The following is a 17,369-nucleotide window of genomic DNA, read 5'->3' as shown; positions in this document are numbered from 1 at the left end:
CAATTCAGAACTTGATGTTCATAGCGAAATTTACAATCAAGTTTTATTTTAAGCGTAAAACAAATAATCGGGCAGCTTTTGGTTTAGTAATTTCACTTGCAATAAAAAGACGTTCAAATTAAACAATTAATTTATATAATTTATTTACTTTACATATGTACAATGTACACGCATACATAAATAGACATTCACTCCGAGACAGACATACACACACGTATATAATAAGGGACATCATACAATGTATCTCATGTCCTAGGCAATGGCCTGGGCCACTGCATCGGCCACAATCCAACCCTCCAGCGCCGTATCCTTGATGTACTTCGGTGGCAGAACAAAGCCATAGGTGCCGCGATCACGCAACTCAATCGTGTACACATACTGGACACCCAAAGCGGCACGACTCCAATCGTCGGAGCCGCCGCCAGCAATGCCGAGCACCTCGTGCGTCACCGAGGCACGATACGAGGTGCCGGTCTTTTGGGCAATCCGATCGACAGCTGTGTTGGCCACACGTTGCAACACGTTCGCATCCTTAACCTTGACCGCCTTGTAGGCCCAGGGATAGACAACCATTTGACCGTAGCTGTGATATGTCAGATATGCATCCAAGTTGTGTTTGCGTTTCGCCAGAAATTCGGCAACCACTTTCGTCTCCTGTTCGGAGGCGGGCGAAGTGCCGCGATACGTGTCACTGCAGGGATTCGTCGAGGAGCCATATCCATTCCAGCCGATATCAAAGTTGCGATTCAAATCGACGCCAAAGCAGTTGGCACGTCGCGATGGCGAACGATTCTTGCGCCACAGACGATTCACCGTCCGACTGTAGACATAACCGTCGGGATTCATGACGCACAAAAAGTACCAGGTCTTTTCGCGCAAATACTTCGGTTGCGTCTCCCATTTGCTCATCAGGTGGTACAGGATGTAGGTGACGGTAGCGGGACTGATCCATTCGCGAGCGTGGATGCCGCCATCGATCCAAATCTTTTTGTACTCGCGCGGGTTCTCAGAGATGCTGTTGAAGACAAATGTAGCATACTTTTAGGAGGCGATCGACAGCAAAATATGTTTAAAATAACTGCTGCATACTTTTGAGCTGCAGTTTAGAAGTGAACTGTTTGCTCGAACGGCAAAAAAGTGTAGCATAGTTTTAGGCTGGATTAGTCAATTAATGTACACCTACCGCAAGACTTTAATGTCACGTCCCTCGGCCGTCTGTCCGATGGTGTAGAGTCGGGCAATGTCCGGAAACTTGGCACGCACCTCGCGCATAAAAGCATAGATCGTCTCCAGATCATGATAATCCTTCCAGTGCATGCCGCTGCTGCCACTGCGCGATGCCTTCTCTATAAAGAAGAATTAGAAAATTACTTTTCGCTTTCTTTGCAACATCTTTGCAACTTACTTATGCGACTGCCTGGCAACGAGAGGGTGCTATTGATGCCATCCAGCTGCTCGGCATCGATCAGCTCCTGCACATTGCCCGACAGCACTTCGGACTCGAGACGATGGGCATCGAGAAAACTGCGCGCCGCCTTCACATGCTCCTTGCCAATGGAGATGTCGAGAAATTTGGAATTCTCCTTCCAGATGTTGCCGCCAAACTTTTGCTCCATCACCTGGCCAACGGGAATGCTCTGTTGCATGGCGTCCGTAATGTTGTAGATGCGCCACAGCTGCGTCTCATCGAAACGCTCCGGTATGCCATTGCCATACTCGATGCCAGCCAGGGGCAGCGAGGAGCTGCCATTCAACGCTGTCATTGTGCCGCTGACCGTGGCACACAGCAACGTTGCTGCCATCAGCAGACCAAGTTCCATTCGCATTGACATCGCAGCAATGTTTTGTACTATGGAATAATTTCTTATCAGTTATGTATAGTATTGTGTCTGTCGGTTAATTAAGTTAAGAGCTTCGCTCGAAAAAGTTGCCTTTAAATTGGTTTTCTAGTTTTGGTTGCAAGTTGGCTATTTCTATTAGGTCTTAATTAGTTATTTAGTTTTGATCGTCGCATATGCATTTTTATGATGTCAGCGTTGTAATTGAACTTTCTCGATTTTTCAATTGAATGCAAAATTTACAATTTGACCAATTTAAGAGTCTCGCATGTGTTGCACGAGTTGTGTGTGTGTGTGTGTGTGTCGAGTGAATCGAGTATTTGTTGGCCTTGGCCAAGAGCTGGCAGCAAAACGGCCAAGTTCAATGTTACAATATCAAGTCGCAAATCTCGCGAGTGAATTGCCATTGCCTCGAGTGCAACATTTGCGTGCTTTGAGTGCTTTGTTTGGTTGTCTGGCGCCGATTGATTTCGTTTCTTTAATTTTATTTTTTTAGGCAAAACATCTGATATACAAAAAAATGTTGACTTGAGCCGCTTTTTATACTACATACTTGTATATACATATTTTACTTCCCCTCGTGTGTATAATAAATTCATTTGCAACATTTGTATGCATCAGGCAATCGCGTAATACCGATGCAAATGATAATGCCTTGGCTTTTTTTTTATTATTATTTTTTATTTTTATTATTTTGGAAATTATTTCGTCAACAGAATCCGAATTACGAGTGGTCTAAATCTCGCATTTTTTTAAGCTGGATTTTTATTATTGTCTGACTAACATGACAGTCGGTTGGTTGTGGCTATGAAAATAGAAAACGTTCAATTTCGAAACTGTTGTCGCTTTTGGTTAGCACGCAATTGTGCTAATTTTCCCCAACGACCCGTTTAGATTTGTTAGTTTTGTTGTGTCGTCGTTTATTTGGTTCACTTTTTCGTGCAGAGTGCAGAGAAATATAGTGGAGTGAGAACTGGTTCTAAGACTAAACAAACATTCAGCATGATGCGATGCGGTGCGATGCGTGTGATTGATAGATTGATGTAGATATCGTATCGTAATTGCCCCCGACCTTCGTGCCAATCACGTGTCGTCCCCGTTGCCAGTTGCCAGCAGCAACTCTCGCTATATTAATGTATTTTTTTGATTTTACGTTTTTTCGTTTTTTTTTTTTGGAAACTGGAGCGAATGCATAGTTTGCCTTGAGGTGAGTTGTAAAACTCGAAAACTTGTTGCAACCCGTTGTTGCAGTTGTTTTTTTTTTTTTTTTTGAGAGTGAATAAGTGAGAATTTTGTGCGTGTTTCGTTCCACAGTGAAATGTAAATGCGAAATCAGAGACTGAGATGTCGAAAGGTAAACCAAGTTCACTTTAAATGCAGACAGATGCAGACGCAGACGCATCCGCATTAACTTTCTCACACACCAACACACATTTCATTTCCATTCATTTCATTTCATTTCATTTCATTTGTTTTCTTTTATGTTCGCTTACATTTTGTCTCCTTGTTGTTGTTCTTATTGTTGTTGTGGTTTTTGATGCGCGTTCTGCTGCTGCAATTGCCGGTCACTTGCTGTTGTTGCTGACACACCTCTTGTTCTCTGCGTGCGTGTGTGCGTGTTTGTGTTGGTGTTGATGTGACTGTGACTGTGACACTGGACAGGCCAGTGACTGTGCCAGACTAAATGCTGCCTTTGTGTGCGCTTCAATTTTTATATGAAGCCAAAGCCAGCCAGGCAGCAATGCGAGGGCCGTTTCCCGATAAAAAAAATACAAAAAAAAAAAACCAAAATACCAAACCAAACAAAACCAAGAAAAAAAATGGAAATAAATAAAAAAAAAATCACACACGCTCACAAATCAGAGAAAAAGACAAAAAAAAAAAAGAGACCGAATCAAGCGTTATACAGAATTACAACAGAAAGTGAAAAAAAAAAACAAATTTTGGAATAAAAAAATTGCGCTACTGGCTGACGACCGATCTTGGAGCGATCGGCGCGTACTGAATGAAATGACAAGCGCACCGCAGCTGCGTCGCTGTAGTCGCAGTCGCAGCGGCAGCAGCAGCGGCGTCGCCAGCAGCAGCGCTGCGACGTCGCAGTGCGAGAGAGTCACGCTTGGTAAGATTAAAGCTTACACAAAAAAAAAAAAAAAAATAGACAACAATAAACTTTTTAACATTATTTGTTGCTGTTGCTCTGTCTTGCACATGTCCCACGTTCACATGTGCATGTGCATATGCATGTCTTACTCTCTCTCTCCCCGTGTGAGTGTGTGTGAGAGAGCGGCGCGAGAGCGTGAGTGAGTGAGAGGTGGGTGGGATGCTAGCTGCGATGCTTCTTCGCCTACAACGACATTGACTCTCTGTTATCGTCTTTTGCATTGTGCTTCTTGGAAGCGTGAGCAGCACAGCTGCATGCACTTTGCACCTTGCACTCCCCATATCTCGGATTCACACACAGTTTGGCAGTCACAATGACAGCAAACACGCTTTAAAGTTTCCTAACATAAAATTAACACATTTATTTTTGGCGTCAACACAATCATTATTTGCTAGATTGATTATCACATCTGCATGAATCTAGCTATTATGGAAATTTCATTGTCACCATTGATTTATGAAAAGTTTCCAACGAAATTGCATTTTGCCATGCAATCAATTTAATGTGATTGTTTTGCCTTTTTTTTATAGTAATACGGGTTAAATCTAAAATTGCACTTTGTTTCAATGCGACCTTTACTCTTCTTACATATTATTGTTTTTTGTTTTTGTTTTTTTTTGTTGTTTCGTTCTGATAACGCTTCTAATTACGCGACTAATAACCTCCAAGTATTATTCAAAATACGTGAGTATATGAAATCTATTTAGAGTGATTAACAATAGCACTCTATTATATGTTTTTTTAATTCGAATAAAAAAGAAAAATAAAACAAAAAACTATCATGCTAATCCACTGGTTGGAGTCGACTTAAAAATACCCTATTTTAGTAATTAGTATAATAAATATTGAAATTAAAAATACCCCGCTTTGAATTTAGTATCATGTAGTATTTAAATTATTATTATCTCTTAAACACTCTTTCCTTATAGAGTGAAGTAATTTAATCAATTGTTCATATGAAATGTGTATTATTCATTGCAAAATTCAACATAATCCGTTGGTGTGGGAATTACCAGATGATCTGCTAACCGGTGATTGGGAATTGACCCAACAGATAACTTTAGACATGAGACACACAACGTGCTCAGTCGAGATAGAGATAGAGAGAGAGACGAGCTTTGTTTACAATTGTTTAATTGACTTGATTCATTTGCGATGCACATTGAGCACTGCGAGAACTGCGCGTCGCAACACGTCACGACACGTTGCGACTTGTCCTCTCGTGAAAGTTTTAGCATTTCTCCTGTCGCATCGAATCTTCTGATTCGTTTCACTTCAATTCACATATGAATAACATTGTGTTCTCTCAGGATGTTATTATTAAGTGTTAACAGTTAATCTGTTGATCATGGTATACAATTATGAGATTTTATGTAAATATATGCTTTTGTATCGATGTATTTGTGTACGCTCATATGACGGCGCAATTTTTGACCCACTTGTCATATTTTTACTTTCTTTTGCCTTTAATGATGATAAACATGCCCCTCTTCAATTTGGTTTATTTTGTTGTTGTATTTTTTTGTTCATCTCTTCTCTTCGACTTCGACTTTGGCTTCTGCTTATGCTTCTTCTCTGCTCTTCTACTGCTTCTTGTTGTTGTATTTTGCGTATTGTTGTTTGTTGTTGAGCTCATTTAAAAGATTTTCACTTTTGTGCGTTACCCTTTTGAAACCGCAAACTGCGAACTGCTGCAGCCGCAGTTCATTGTCGGCCTAAACAATATATAATAACAATTTAACAACAATCGGTCAGCATCTTGAAAACTTGATTGTGGCTTTTATTCTTTACAAAAATATATACAAAAGTTAAGCATCGTTTTTGTTTTGTGTATTGTAGGGTATGCGTTAGTCGAGCATCGATTGGTTAGTTGATTGGCGGGCGTCGAGTTCTCACCTGTTTTTGGGGTAACGCGTTCGGCGTCTAAATCACTTTCTTTGCGGGCTTTGAGCTTTTTGCTGCAAGCAAGTTGCGACGCCTTTCGCCTTTCGCCTGCCCCGCATAATTTCTATATGCATGTAAAACTAAATGAATATACATATACGATTTATACATACATACATATAACATACACTGTTGTTATTCGCCCGTCGCGGCATTTGTCTTTTACTGGTTTTCAAAACGCGATTGAAAGTGAAAGTTTCACTAGCTGCCAGCTGCTTGCTGCTCACTGCTCACTGCTTGCTCTCCATCTCGCTCGCACTCACACTCACACTCACAACTCCCACTCTCGCATGCTCTCACATTGATGATATTCTCTTGAAGTCTGCCTTGTGGTGTACTGCTTTCTATTTGTGGTCTGGTTTACATAACTCGATTGACAGTTTCGCATTACGACTATTAGCCAAAATCGATACATTGAAATCGAAATTTTTGATTGAGAAAATTGCATAGCTCACTCCTGCACTTTACTTACTAACTACAAAGTGTTTGCTGTCTGCTGAGCTGAGCTTTCCACTATGCATGTGGCGCCTAAAAGCATGCAACACTTTTTTGTTGTAGACATCAAGCAGTGCAAATTGCTGAATTACCAAAGCAGGCGCACTTCTTCATTACGATGATGACGATGGCCATTATCTTCAATGCAATGACTAAAGAGTTTTTTCGCCCTATTATTATGTCACACATTTAGCACACGTTCGATAGACTGAAAGTTAAACGCTTGCATAATATCAATACATTATCTATATTGCTTTCCCAGTTACGACAACAAAAGTCTCACAAATTTCCAGTTTTATGTCGCTTTTTATGTCCATCATTAATTTGCAAAATTTGCATAAATGAATTCAATTAATGAACTGACAAATGAAATGCCAATCAAATTGCAAATTTGCAAATATTCTGCACCGCACAAATGCAATTTGCTTTATACTCATTATGTGATTGTAAAGCTTAACACACTCGAGTGTTGCTTAAGCTGAGCTATTTAAAAAATAATCAAAACAATTTGCTATTTAAAATGTAATGAAAACAATTTATTATTTAAAATGTGGAATATGCAACAAGCGCTTCACTCTCGTCTCGTTTTTGTTTTTATTATAATACGCAAAAAAAGGCAAAATAAATAATTAATTATTAATGAGTAATAAATTAAATTAGCTACTGCAGCTGTTGAGCTATTGTGCGTAGAAATTCGAATGCTTCCTCACCCGATTCGAGTATGTACTGCGGTGGCATCAGATAGCCATAACGACCCTGATCCTTGAGGAACACATTGTACACGAAATGCGGCTCAATGCGATCCTGCACCCAATCCGCCGAGTTTCCCGGCCTGGCGAGCTTCTGGCGATAGCTGCTGCCCAAACTGTATTCGGCATGGTTCAGTCGACGGAAATTGAGCATCGCCTGACGTGCGGTGTATCGCAATTCCCGCTGATTGGGCGTCACATAGTCGGCATCGCCCCACGGATATGTGATCGTCTGGCCATAGCCACCAAACGAAACGTATGCCCCGAGATAGTCACGCATGCCCAGTAGGAAATTGCGCATCGCTCGCGTCTCGGCTTCCGAGAAACTCTTGACACCCTGATACAGATTCTTGCAGGGATTTGTGGTGGCTCCGGCCTGACCCCAGGCGTACTCAAAATTGCGATCCAAATTGACGCCATAGCAACCGCTATCGCTGTCATAGTTGCGATTCTTTGTCCACAGCCGATCGGTGAGCCGTGAGTACTGATAGCCATCGGGATTGGCCAGCGGCAGAAAGTACCAATCGATGTGACGCATCGTCTTCTCCGCTCTGCCCTGGCTCCACAACCATGTTAGCTTCGAGATGGCGTAGGTGAGTGCCGCAGGACTCAACCAGTCACGAGCCTGCATGCCAGCGTCCACAAAGACGGCCCAGTTCTTGGGATTGCCATTGGAGACTCTGCGCGGGGAAGGAGTAAAAATTTAATTGGAAAAAGTTGTAGTTGTAGTCGTTGTGAGAAAATGATTAGTTGCAGTAATAATTGGCTTAATAATAATGATTAAATTAAGTATTGAAATACTTCATTATGTCCTGAAAATGTTACTGTTTGCTGCGCTGTTAAGTTAACAGTACTATCATTGAGTTTAAAATGTTCAGAATAGATGTGGGAAGAAGAAAGATTTAACAGTAAGGATAGTTGGATTAATAATAATGAGATTACAATTTATAATATTTTAAAATATTCATCAACTGTTAAACTACTATTGCATAAAAATGTTATTTTATTCGCTGTTAAGCTAACAGTATAAGCATTGAGTTTAGAAATATTCAAGATTAAATAGAAACAAAGATAGTTACTATCGGATAGTAAGATAGATAACAAATAGTTACAGACGAAATAATAATGAAGTAATGAAATTACAAATTCTAATATTGGAAAACATTCCTCAACTGTTAAACTGTTGTTGCACAAAAATTATATTCATTTGTTGCGCTGTTTAGTTAATAATATTAGCGTTGAATTTTGTAATTTTTGATGTGGCTATGAAATTAGCAGTAATATAGTGTGAAAGATAACAACATTTGAAATAAGAGTTATTAAATTACAAATTATGGTAATAGGTGGTTACAGAAATATATAATTAAGTTGTAGACATTCACATACCACTTTGATTTCAACATAATTTAGATTCGCTTTTATGTTATTATTGCAAAATTAACTCTAAAGTGTTCAAGATCGTCTTTAAACGGTTTATTATAATTTCATGTTTATATCGATAAAATGTTTATGCATATGTGTTATGTACATCTCTAGTAACGCTCCAAGAATTTATTTTATTAGGTCAGGATTTAGATTAATATAAATATTTTTTTATTTTTCAAAAACGGTATTTTATGCTAAGTTTCTTCTTGAACTTTTATTTACATTCCAATAAGCTGCTAACACAATAAATAAAATTTCGTTAGTTTCACACATGAGAAGATTAATGTATAAAGGCGAAACGAATAAATCAGATATTATAAAAGGCTTTTTAAAGGCGTTTTTGGTTACTAAAGTGTTTAGAGCAGAAATTTTGTTAGGAACTTTAATGCTTTCGATATAGGAGTAAAAGGTATAAATGACATACAAGTATTAACAGCGATAGCATTTAAAACGTTTACGAAAATTAATCAATCAATAAAATCACTTAATCAATCATTCAATCTTCACCTAATAAATCAATCAATTCTTTAATTTACTTGATTCATTTGTGACGCACATTGAGCACTGCGAGCACATTAACACATTAACCAATCAGTCAATCATTCGTTTAATCAATCATTCAATCAATCAATCACTTAATCAATCAATCAATCACTCAATCAATAATTTATTCAATTATCAATCAATCAATCATACGCACCTTATCACTTCCAACACTAACATATTAACCAATCAATCAATCACTTAATCAATCAATCAATCAATCAATCAATCACTTAATCATTCAATTAATCAATCAATCAATCAATCACTTAATCAATCATTTATTCAATTATCAATCAATCAATCAATCATAGGCACCTTATCACTTCCAACACTAACACATTAACCAATCAATCAATCAATCATTTCTTCAATTATCAATCAATCAATCAATCATACGCACCTTATCACTTCCAATGGCCGCTTGTTGCGCGTCAGACCGATTTGAATGATCTCAGTGAGATCGGAGTGCGTTTCGAGGATGTTCTGCATGAACTGCTGAATATCGCCCTGATCGTGATAACGACGCCATGTCAACAGTGATCCCTCGCGAGTGAGCCAAGGCAGCGAATAGTTGGCACTTGTGCTTGGATTGTCCGTTTCGCTATCAACGACATCGGTGTAGGTATCGTCGATGGCCGTTTCGATGTCATCGATCATGATGTTATAGCTGAAGCCTGTTTTCTCCATATACTGCTGGGCAGCCTCGACATTCTTGTGTTCGACCAGAATATCGATGCCATCCTGATTGACATTCCACACTTCGCTGCCTGCAAAGCAAGTTAAAAGAAGATTATGAGAGAGTTAAGTTTGAATAATAATGAAGAACTCGCTACCAAAGTGTCGTATAAAGGCGCGTAACTTAGGCGAACCGAGACGCGTCTCGTGCAGCTTCCACAGCTGATAGCCGTAGTAGCGACGCACCGAGGCATCGTTGCGATAACGTCGATTGATCTGATACGTTGAGCCCGGCGATATGAAATCGAAACGTCGCAAGTCCGTGGGCACAAGCCACTGCAACTGCTCAAACGTTGCCTCATACAGTTCGGTGCTGTTGAGCATCCAGATTTCGGGTAGATTACCCCATCCTGGCACTTGGACGCTGCGCAAGAGCAACAAACGTGACTCCACTGAGCCACCGAGTAGTTGACCTAATAGCAGAATTAAGCATATTCTGAACATCATGCTGATCGCGCTACGCAAACAGAACTGACTCGTTGCTCTCGACAGAAGGTCAAACGCAGCTCAACATAATTTTTGACTGAATATTTCTTTTGCCTGCTGTCGAAGTTGATGTTGCCTCTCGCTGTTCTTGCTGTTGTTCTACACGTTGTTGTTGTTGCTCTATTGATTAATGCCAAATTTATGCGTAAAGACCTGGTTCTCAAGTTGCCTAGCTGACTGACTGGCTGGCTGGCTGGCGCTGTGCGCTGTGTGAGTTGGCTCGCTGCCAGTGGCTGGGCGTTAAATATGCTTGACATATTCCACTATTTTGTGGTGCTACTTAGCTTGTTGTTCCCTATTGGCCTAATCACTGGCCAACAAGTCACTCGGCCAAGAGGTCAACAGCCCAAAGCACGCACTTCACCGACTGCTGACCGGCATTTTTGCATACAAATGTCGTTAGAACACCGAGCAAAGTTGTTGCTTCTATATACGTGGTAGCAAAATAGCTAGAAAGGTGTTTACTTAATTACATATCGCAAGTTATAGATATTATAATAAATGCTTTACACTTTTTGTGTGAAGAGTATTGCTTTCAACATACATGTAAATTAGCCAAAGGTCAGTTTTGGCGGTGCTTATTCTTTAAAATATATCAAATAAATCAGCTATTGTTTGAGTGTGTTAAGCATTAATTGTAGCTATTCTCAATGTTACATTAAATTATTATCATTAGCATTAATACAAATTATTTACATAATATTCAATGTAATTCTGTAAAATATAAATTTGGTTAAAATTTGGTTGCACACTTTTTAAAAAGCTTAAAGCACAAAGAAACTATTTTAGATAGAAATCTTTGCTTTTTGTTGCATACGAATTTAGTTTATGACACGCCCACTTTTGACCATGTTAAAGTTTTAACATCAAGACAAATTGAGCAAACTTGTGTTTTCTATATTGTCTACCCGGTATTTCATAGCTTATCACACCCGATTGACAACTTTTCTACGTGCTGTTGATTGCTTTATAATGGCTATTAAGAACATCGCCGCAGGGACTTACCGAACTCTTCGACAAACTGATTGAACTGTGCATCCGGTGAGCTGTCGGCACGCCTGCGTGTCCCATTGAAATTGAGCTTCCACAACTGATCGCCCCGATAGCTAACGTAGTTCTCGTCCAGCGCCGATCGCACTGCCGATCGCCGACCTTTGCCCGCCTGTCGATCCATCGGTCGCAGGTAGCGCAAAAGCTGCGTCACACCGCCGCCAAAGAACGGCAAACGCACTAAATTATCGCGAGTGCGTGGCTGCGTCGCATTTGCTTGTATTGCCAAACAAATGCATATTACAGCCCACGTGACGTATGCGTAATGCATGCTGCTGCTGCTGCTTCCACTTGTGTTTGCTCTGTTTGTTTATCCTCTCGAGTTGATGGGGCCCACACTCGAGATTCGTCGAGATGTCTTCGAGTACCTGTTGCTCGTGTGGCCGTTGGATTCAGTTTGGCTGGCGATGCGCTGAGAGACCGGCAAATAACGGCCAAATTTCTTCTTGACCATCGTGTTCTCAATTCTCCAATTTTTCTGGGCCATACAATGGGCCAAAATTAGCATAGCTTAAATATATCACTCATGTTGCTGTTGCTGTTGCTTTTGTTTTTTTTTCTGTTGTATATTTGTGTTGTCTGCTCTTGCGTTTGTTTTTTGGCAAAACTTTTACTTTGCCGCGACTGTTATACGCATCGCATTGGCATAAACGATTCTGTTATACGGCCTGCAAAGTGGAATCTCTTTCGCTGTTTTGCCCTTTCTCCATGCTTCAGTGCGGTGGTTGACTTTGTAAGTTAGGCTTTTAAATGGGTAATGAATATCAAAAAATCAAGATTTTGGCAAATCCATAATTAAGATCTGAAATAGATGCATTATTATTTTCTTAAGATTTTATCTACTGATATGTGATGGAATTTCGATATAATATTCATAGGCTCTGCTAAGAATTTTTCATTTCTGGATTTCAAATGTATAAATTAAGAGTGACAATCAGTACAGTATTTGAACTCCTAATTGAAGAATTGTTCTACATTTTTAAGTAATTTTTTGTTTACCTTCGCAACTAAACGAAAAAGAAAAACTCATTTGCATTTGATTTTTGTCAATAAACATGTCTCAGTCTATTCTTTGAATGTTCAATTTGTCTAGTTACAAATAAATAAATAAATAAATAGTTTCGTATAAATAACATTAAAAAAAATGAGTGAGTTTGGACGCGTAATAAAAAAAAAAAAATATTGAACTAAAGTCTAGTTGTGTGTGCGTGTGGGGAACGCAACAACTAATGGAAGCGACGGCGGCTGCCAAAGCTCCTGCTTGTGTCGGTTCCATTGCGGAATTCCTGGTGGATAGCACGGGCAACGGTATCGACGAACGTGAAGCCATCCTTGCCATTGTAATCAATGAACTGGGCGGGCAGCACGAAGCCGTAGCGTCCCGTGTCTCCCATCTCAATGGTGTAGGCATACTTGATGCCCGCAATGCCCTTGGCCCAATCATCGGAGCCACCGGCGGCTGGATAAAGTGTTGTGGCCGATGAGCCAACCGTATATTTGACGCCCGACGACTTGGTGATGATCTGTAAATGACAAAAGAAAGAAGTGAGTAAAGATAAATAACTAGTTAAAGAGTTGACATTGCTTACCGAGCCAGCTTGGCGTGCAACACGATCCAGATCGGCGCGATCCTTGGTTAGATGATAGTCATAGCCCCATGGGTAGAGAATGTATTGGCCATAGCTGTGGAACGAGAGGTACGCTTGGAAAGTGTTGCGTGGGAATCCGCTGATGAATTTCGAAATGTAGAATGTTTCGGGCTCGGAGAAGGCTTTGCTGCCGCGATACGTCTGAGAGCAAGGACTGGCCGAGGTGCCCTTGCCGCCCCACTTGTAGCCAAAGTTGCGATTCAGATCGACACCGGGACACTGACGACCGTGGGCACGCATATTCTTGCGCCACAAACGATCCGTGGTGTGGGAGTATTCATAGCCATCGGGATTGGCGACAATGTGGAAATAGTAATTGACATTCTGCAAGTACGGTGGCAACTCATCGTTGCCCTCGGCTATCTGATTGGCAATGTAACTGACAGTTGCCGGACTGATCCATTCACGTGCATGCATGCCACCATCGATCCAGATGCTTGGGTTGTTTGGTTTGCCATTCGATATTCTATTGGGGGAGAAGGAAGAGAGAGACAATGAAAGAAAATTTACAGTCGAGAGTTGTCAGCACTTACTTGAGTATCTTCAGGGGTCGCTTTTCCACGGAGTAGCCAATGATTTCGGTAGAGCAAATGTCCGGATAGGTTTTGGCCAGGTAATCGATGAAGCCGTAAATGTCCTCGAGACGATGATAGGCCTGCCATGTGAGACGATGACCTGTCGATGGCAGAGAAGGCGGAGCGAGCATTTCGTTAGCAAAAACAAAAAAAAAATACACACACACTATGGCAACCCCAAATCCAAAAGAATGCAAGCGGTTCATTCAACCCCAAAGTAGCAGGAGGAATAAAAGCGATTCTCGTGTCAAGTGGTAGGTGAAGAAATGTTGCACGCGGCGCCACGTTGCAAAGTTGCCGCTGCAACGGCTCAATTGCCCTTCCGGGCAAAGGAAATTGCGTGTCTGTCTTTCTGTCTGTCTGTTATTGATTAAACAAGTGTCTTGCAAGTCGCGGCCCCTGCCACACTTTTTGCTTACTTTCCAGTCTTGTCTGGGTGCGTGGCCATTCAAGTTCATGTGCCGCGCTTGTGTGCTTGTTGAGTGCAGCGCTGTGCAGCGAGCATGCAACCTGGCCTGGTGGCAAGAGAATGTCAAAACTGTCACTCAATTGCCGTCTCGATGTCTCTTTTCTTATGTGGCCCTTTCTTCCTCATTATCTGCAGTCGTGTGTCCTGTCACTTTGCTTTATGACTTTTCACACGCCCTCGCCATTAGCTGCATTAAAAGCTCGTTTATGGCAACACCCTTTGCGACAAGTTGCCGCTCCTGTTCTTGCCCCTTTTTATTTTTATATTTTTTTTTTTTTATTGCTTTCAACCCTTGTGCTGTTCCTAACCCTCTCACTGTTCCTGTTCTTCGGCTGCTGTCCCAAATCTATTCCCCTTGCAACTACTCACCCTTGCGGTTCTGCAACTCGGCGATTTTCTCCGCTGGCGGATTCTCCACTTCGATCACCTGCTGCAAGTTATCGATCAGCACAATGCGCGACAAGTTTGCGGCACGAATGTGACGCTCTGCGGCAGCCAACATCTGAGGTTTCAGCAGATAGTCAACCTCCTGTTTGACTTCCTTCCACAGTTGACCATCGTATTTCGATTGCAACTCATCGGCCAGCTTCTTATCCTTGTCGGTTTGCACCACAATACGCCACACCTGAGCGCCATCATAACGACGCAGATTTGAGTTCACTGCAGATTCCTCAGCATCGATCTTTTGCAGCTCCTGTTCCTGGTTGTGCATAAACGAGGCATTCACATAGTTAAGCACACTGTCGAGCACCTGGATTGGCTCCGGTTTGTGTGGCACAACCGCGGGAATAATTGTCGTCAATATGGATTGTTCTGCTGGCTTCATTGCCTCGGGTTCTGGCTGAGATTGTGCCTCGGACTGAATGGCAGCCACTTCAGGTGTTTCATCGGCTTGGATCTCAGGCTGCTTTTCCGCTTCGGATTGCTGCTCTGCAATAGGCTGCTTTTCAAACAATTCAGTTTCTTTGGGCACTTCGTTATTGATTGCGGCAGGAATAATAGCTTCCTCGGCATCGTTCTGGGTTTCCTTTTCGACTGTTGCTGGTTGAACTTCAATTTCTGCTTGAGCTTCAGGCTCTTGTTGCGCCTCAGACTCTGTTTCGGGTTGAGTTTCGGGTGCAGGCTCAGCTTCAGCTTGGGGTTGAGCTTCTGGTTGAGCTTCAGGTTGTGTTTCTGGTTCGGCTTCAGGTTGAGCTTCGGCTTCTGGCTGTGCTTCAGCTTCTGGTTGAGCTTCAGCCGCGGGTTGGACCTCAGTTTCAGGCTGAGCATCTTGTTGAATCTCAGCTGCTGGCTCAGGTTGAGCTTCAGCTTCTGGTTGAGTCTCAATTTCAGGCTCGGATTCAGCTTCAGGCTGGGCGATAACATCGGGTTGAGCTACAATTTGTGGTTGAGCTTCGGCTTCAGTTTGAACCTCAGCGTCCTGTTGAATTTCGGGTTGAACGTCAGCTTCAGGTTGAGCTACAGTTTCAGGCTGAGCTACAGCTTCTGGCTGAATCTCAGCTTCGGGTTGAATCTCGGCATCTTGTTTAATTTCAGTTTCAGGTTGCACCTCAGCTTCTGGTTGAATCACAGCTTCTGGTTGAATTTCAGCTTCGGGCTGAATCTCGGCTTCAGGTTGAGCTACAGCTTCAGGTTGAGCATCGGTTTCTTGTGGTACTTCAGCTTCGGATTGAGTTTCAGCTGCGGGTTGAGCTACAGCTTCGGGTTGCGCTTCAACTTCAGGAGCAATCTCAGCATCTTGTTGCACTTCAGAAATAGTTTCAGGTTGCACTTCGACATTGTTCTCGATTGCAGGTTCCGCTTCGGCTTGAGGTTCAACTTGGTTGTCCGCTTCGCTTTCAATTGGCTCAGCTTGGGCAACTTCTGGTTCGGTTTCTTCCGCAGCGTCGTGCTGCACTGGCTGAACGGTTTCTACATTGTCGTTGTCCTCTTGCTGCAGCAGCTGCTGCTCGGTGGCGGACTCAACATCGATCTCGGGCAGCGCTGTCTGTGGCACAAACTCACTTGGCTGCTGTTCAGGCTCAGCAGCAGCGTCATCCTCTTGCTGTTGATTGGCACTCGCCCCCAACTCCTCCTCGGGCAGCAGATCACTCATGACGGCACTCAAACCTTCCTCGATGCCATGGGCCATGGACTCCAGCACAGATGCTTCAGTGGTGTCCACTTCGTTGTCGGCAATCGGCTCATTTTCCAGCTTGGGTTCTTCTTCAACAGCCGCTTGGACTGGTGCTGTCTCCTGCTCGGTTTCCTTTTGTTCCTCCTGTTCGGTTTCCAACTTCAGAGCCTCTTCTGTGGCCGCGGCAAAGTCCTGCTGCTGTTCCTCAGCCTCATCGGCTTGCAACTCCTGCTGTGACTCCGACTCCGCGTTAGGTGCAATTGGTGCCTCTTCGGTGACTGTTTCCACCACATTCTCGGCGTTCTCTAGCTGCGCCTCCTGGCTGCTAGCCTGATTCTGGATTTGTTCCGCCGACTGTTGTTCTACACCCTCGACTGGATGCTCGACCACATGCTCCTCGATGAGTTCCGGTGAGGCAACCGCAGCCTCTGACTCTGGCTCCGGTTCCGACATCAATTCCGATTCGGTTTGTGCTTCGGGTGCCAGTTCGGCCAAGGTAATGTCGCTGGGCAGCTCCACCAATTGCATGGCGGGCGTATCATCGCTCTCCAGCATCAGCATATCGGCGTTCTCATCGGCATCGTTGTCGCTGTCGTTGGTATCGATGGTATTGCGATGGACATGCTCCGTATCGTCCAGTTGACTGGCCACCGACTCGGGCACCAGCATATACATATCCGTGTTGCCATTAGCCGGCACTGCGGCCATCTTCATGTCATCCACAACCACAGCTGAGGGCGAGGCAGCTGTCGGTTCCGCTGCAGGCAATTCGTTGCGTTCGAGCGCCAAGCGATCCAGCGACATGGACGCTGTCTGACTGATGAAGAGCAGCAACAGTAGCAGTGGCATCCCTGTTGCTGTTGTCGTTGCTGTTGTGATTGTTGATGATGATTTGTTGCTGCTGTTGCTGTTGTTGGCTGTTTGCCTTGCTCTTGATCTCGCGTCGTACATCTTGGCGAGATCTAACACTAAACCGTAATGAGACATGTCCCATTGGTGGAGTGGCGCTTTTATACCAACGCTGGGAAAGTATTGCCATTTCATTTTCGATATTTTTCTCTGTGGCTGCCGTTGACAGCGCTGTCGACGTTGCTGTCCCCAGTGGCTAGCTAAAGCTTTTTGTGTGTGTGT

General features: G+C 42.8%; 3 protein-coding genes across 3 annotated transcripts in view; 1 reads left to right on the top strand and 2 right to left on the bottom strand.

Annotated features, from left to right (window-relative positions):
• The window catches only part of LOC117564339 (centrosomal protein of 162 kDa), a 31,127-nt gene that overhangs the window by 1,908 nt on the left and 11,850 nt on the right, over positions 1-17,369 (top strand). The window lies entirely within an intron of this gene.
• LOC117564351 (carboxypeptidase B) lies at positions 119-3,834 on the bottom strand. The gene is made up of 4 exons (XM_034243069.2): positions 3,332-3,834; positions 1,406-1,849; positions 1,184-1,346; positions 119-1,015 (listed from the first exon to the last, which is right to left on the bottom strand). Exons 2-4 carry the CDS (start codon positions 1,830-1,832, stop codon positions 253-255), a joined length of 1,353 nt encoding a protein of 450 aa, XP_034098960.1. The 5' UTR covers positions 1,833-1,849; positions 3,332-3,834; the 3' UTR covers positions 119-252.
• Positions 6,995-11,883, bottom strand: LOC117564553 (carboxypeptidase B). Its single transcript, XM_052002923.1, has 4 exons — positions 11,767-11,883; positions 11,385-11,631; positions 9,559-9,925; positions 6,995-7,867 (listed from the first exon to the last, which is right to left on the bottom strand). The coding sequence occupies exons 1-4, from the start codon at positions 11,881-11,883 to the stop codon at positions 7,099-7,101; spliced, it is 1,500 nt and encodes a 499-aa protein (XP_051858883.1). The 3' UTR covers positions 6,995-7,098.

This window comes from Drosophila albomicans, chromosome X (genome assembly GCF_009650485.2).
Source record: "Drosophila albomicans strain 15112-1751.03 chromosome X, ASM965048v2, whole genome shotgun sequence".
Taxonomy (NCBI): Eukaryota; Metazoa; Arthropoda; class Insecta; order Diptera; family Drosophilidae; genus Drosophila; species Drosophila albomicans.
Note: the sequence above shows the minus strand (reverse complement) of the source record. Positions and strands in the feature narration are given on the sequence as shown.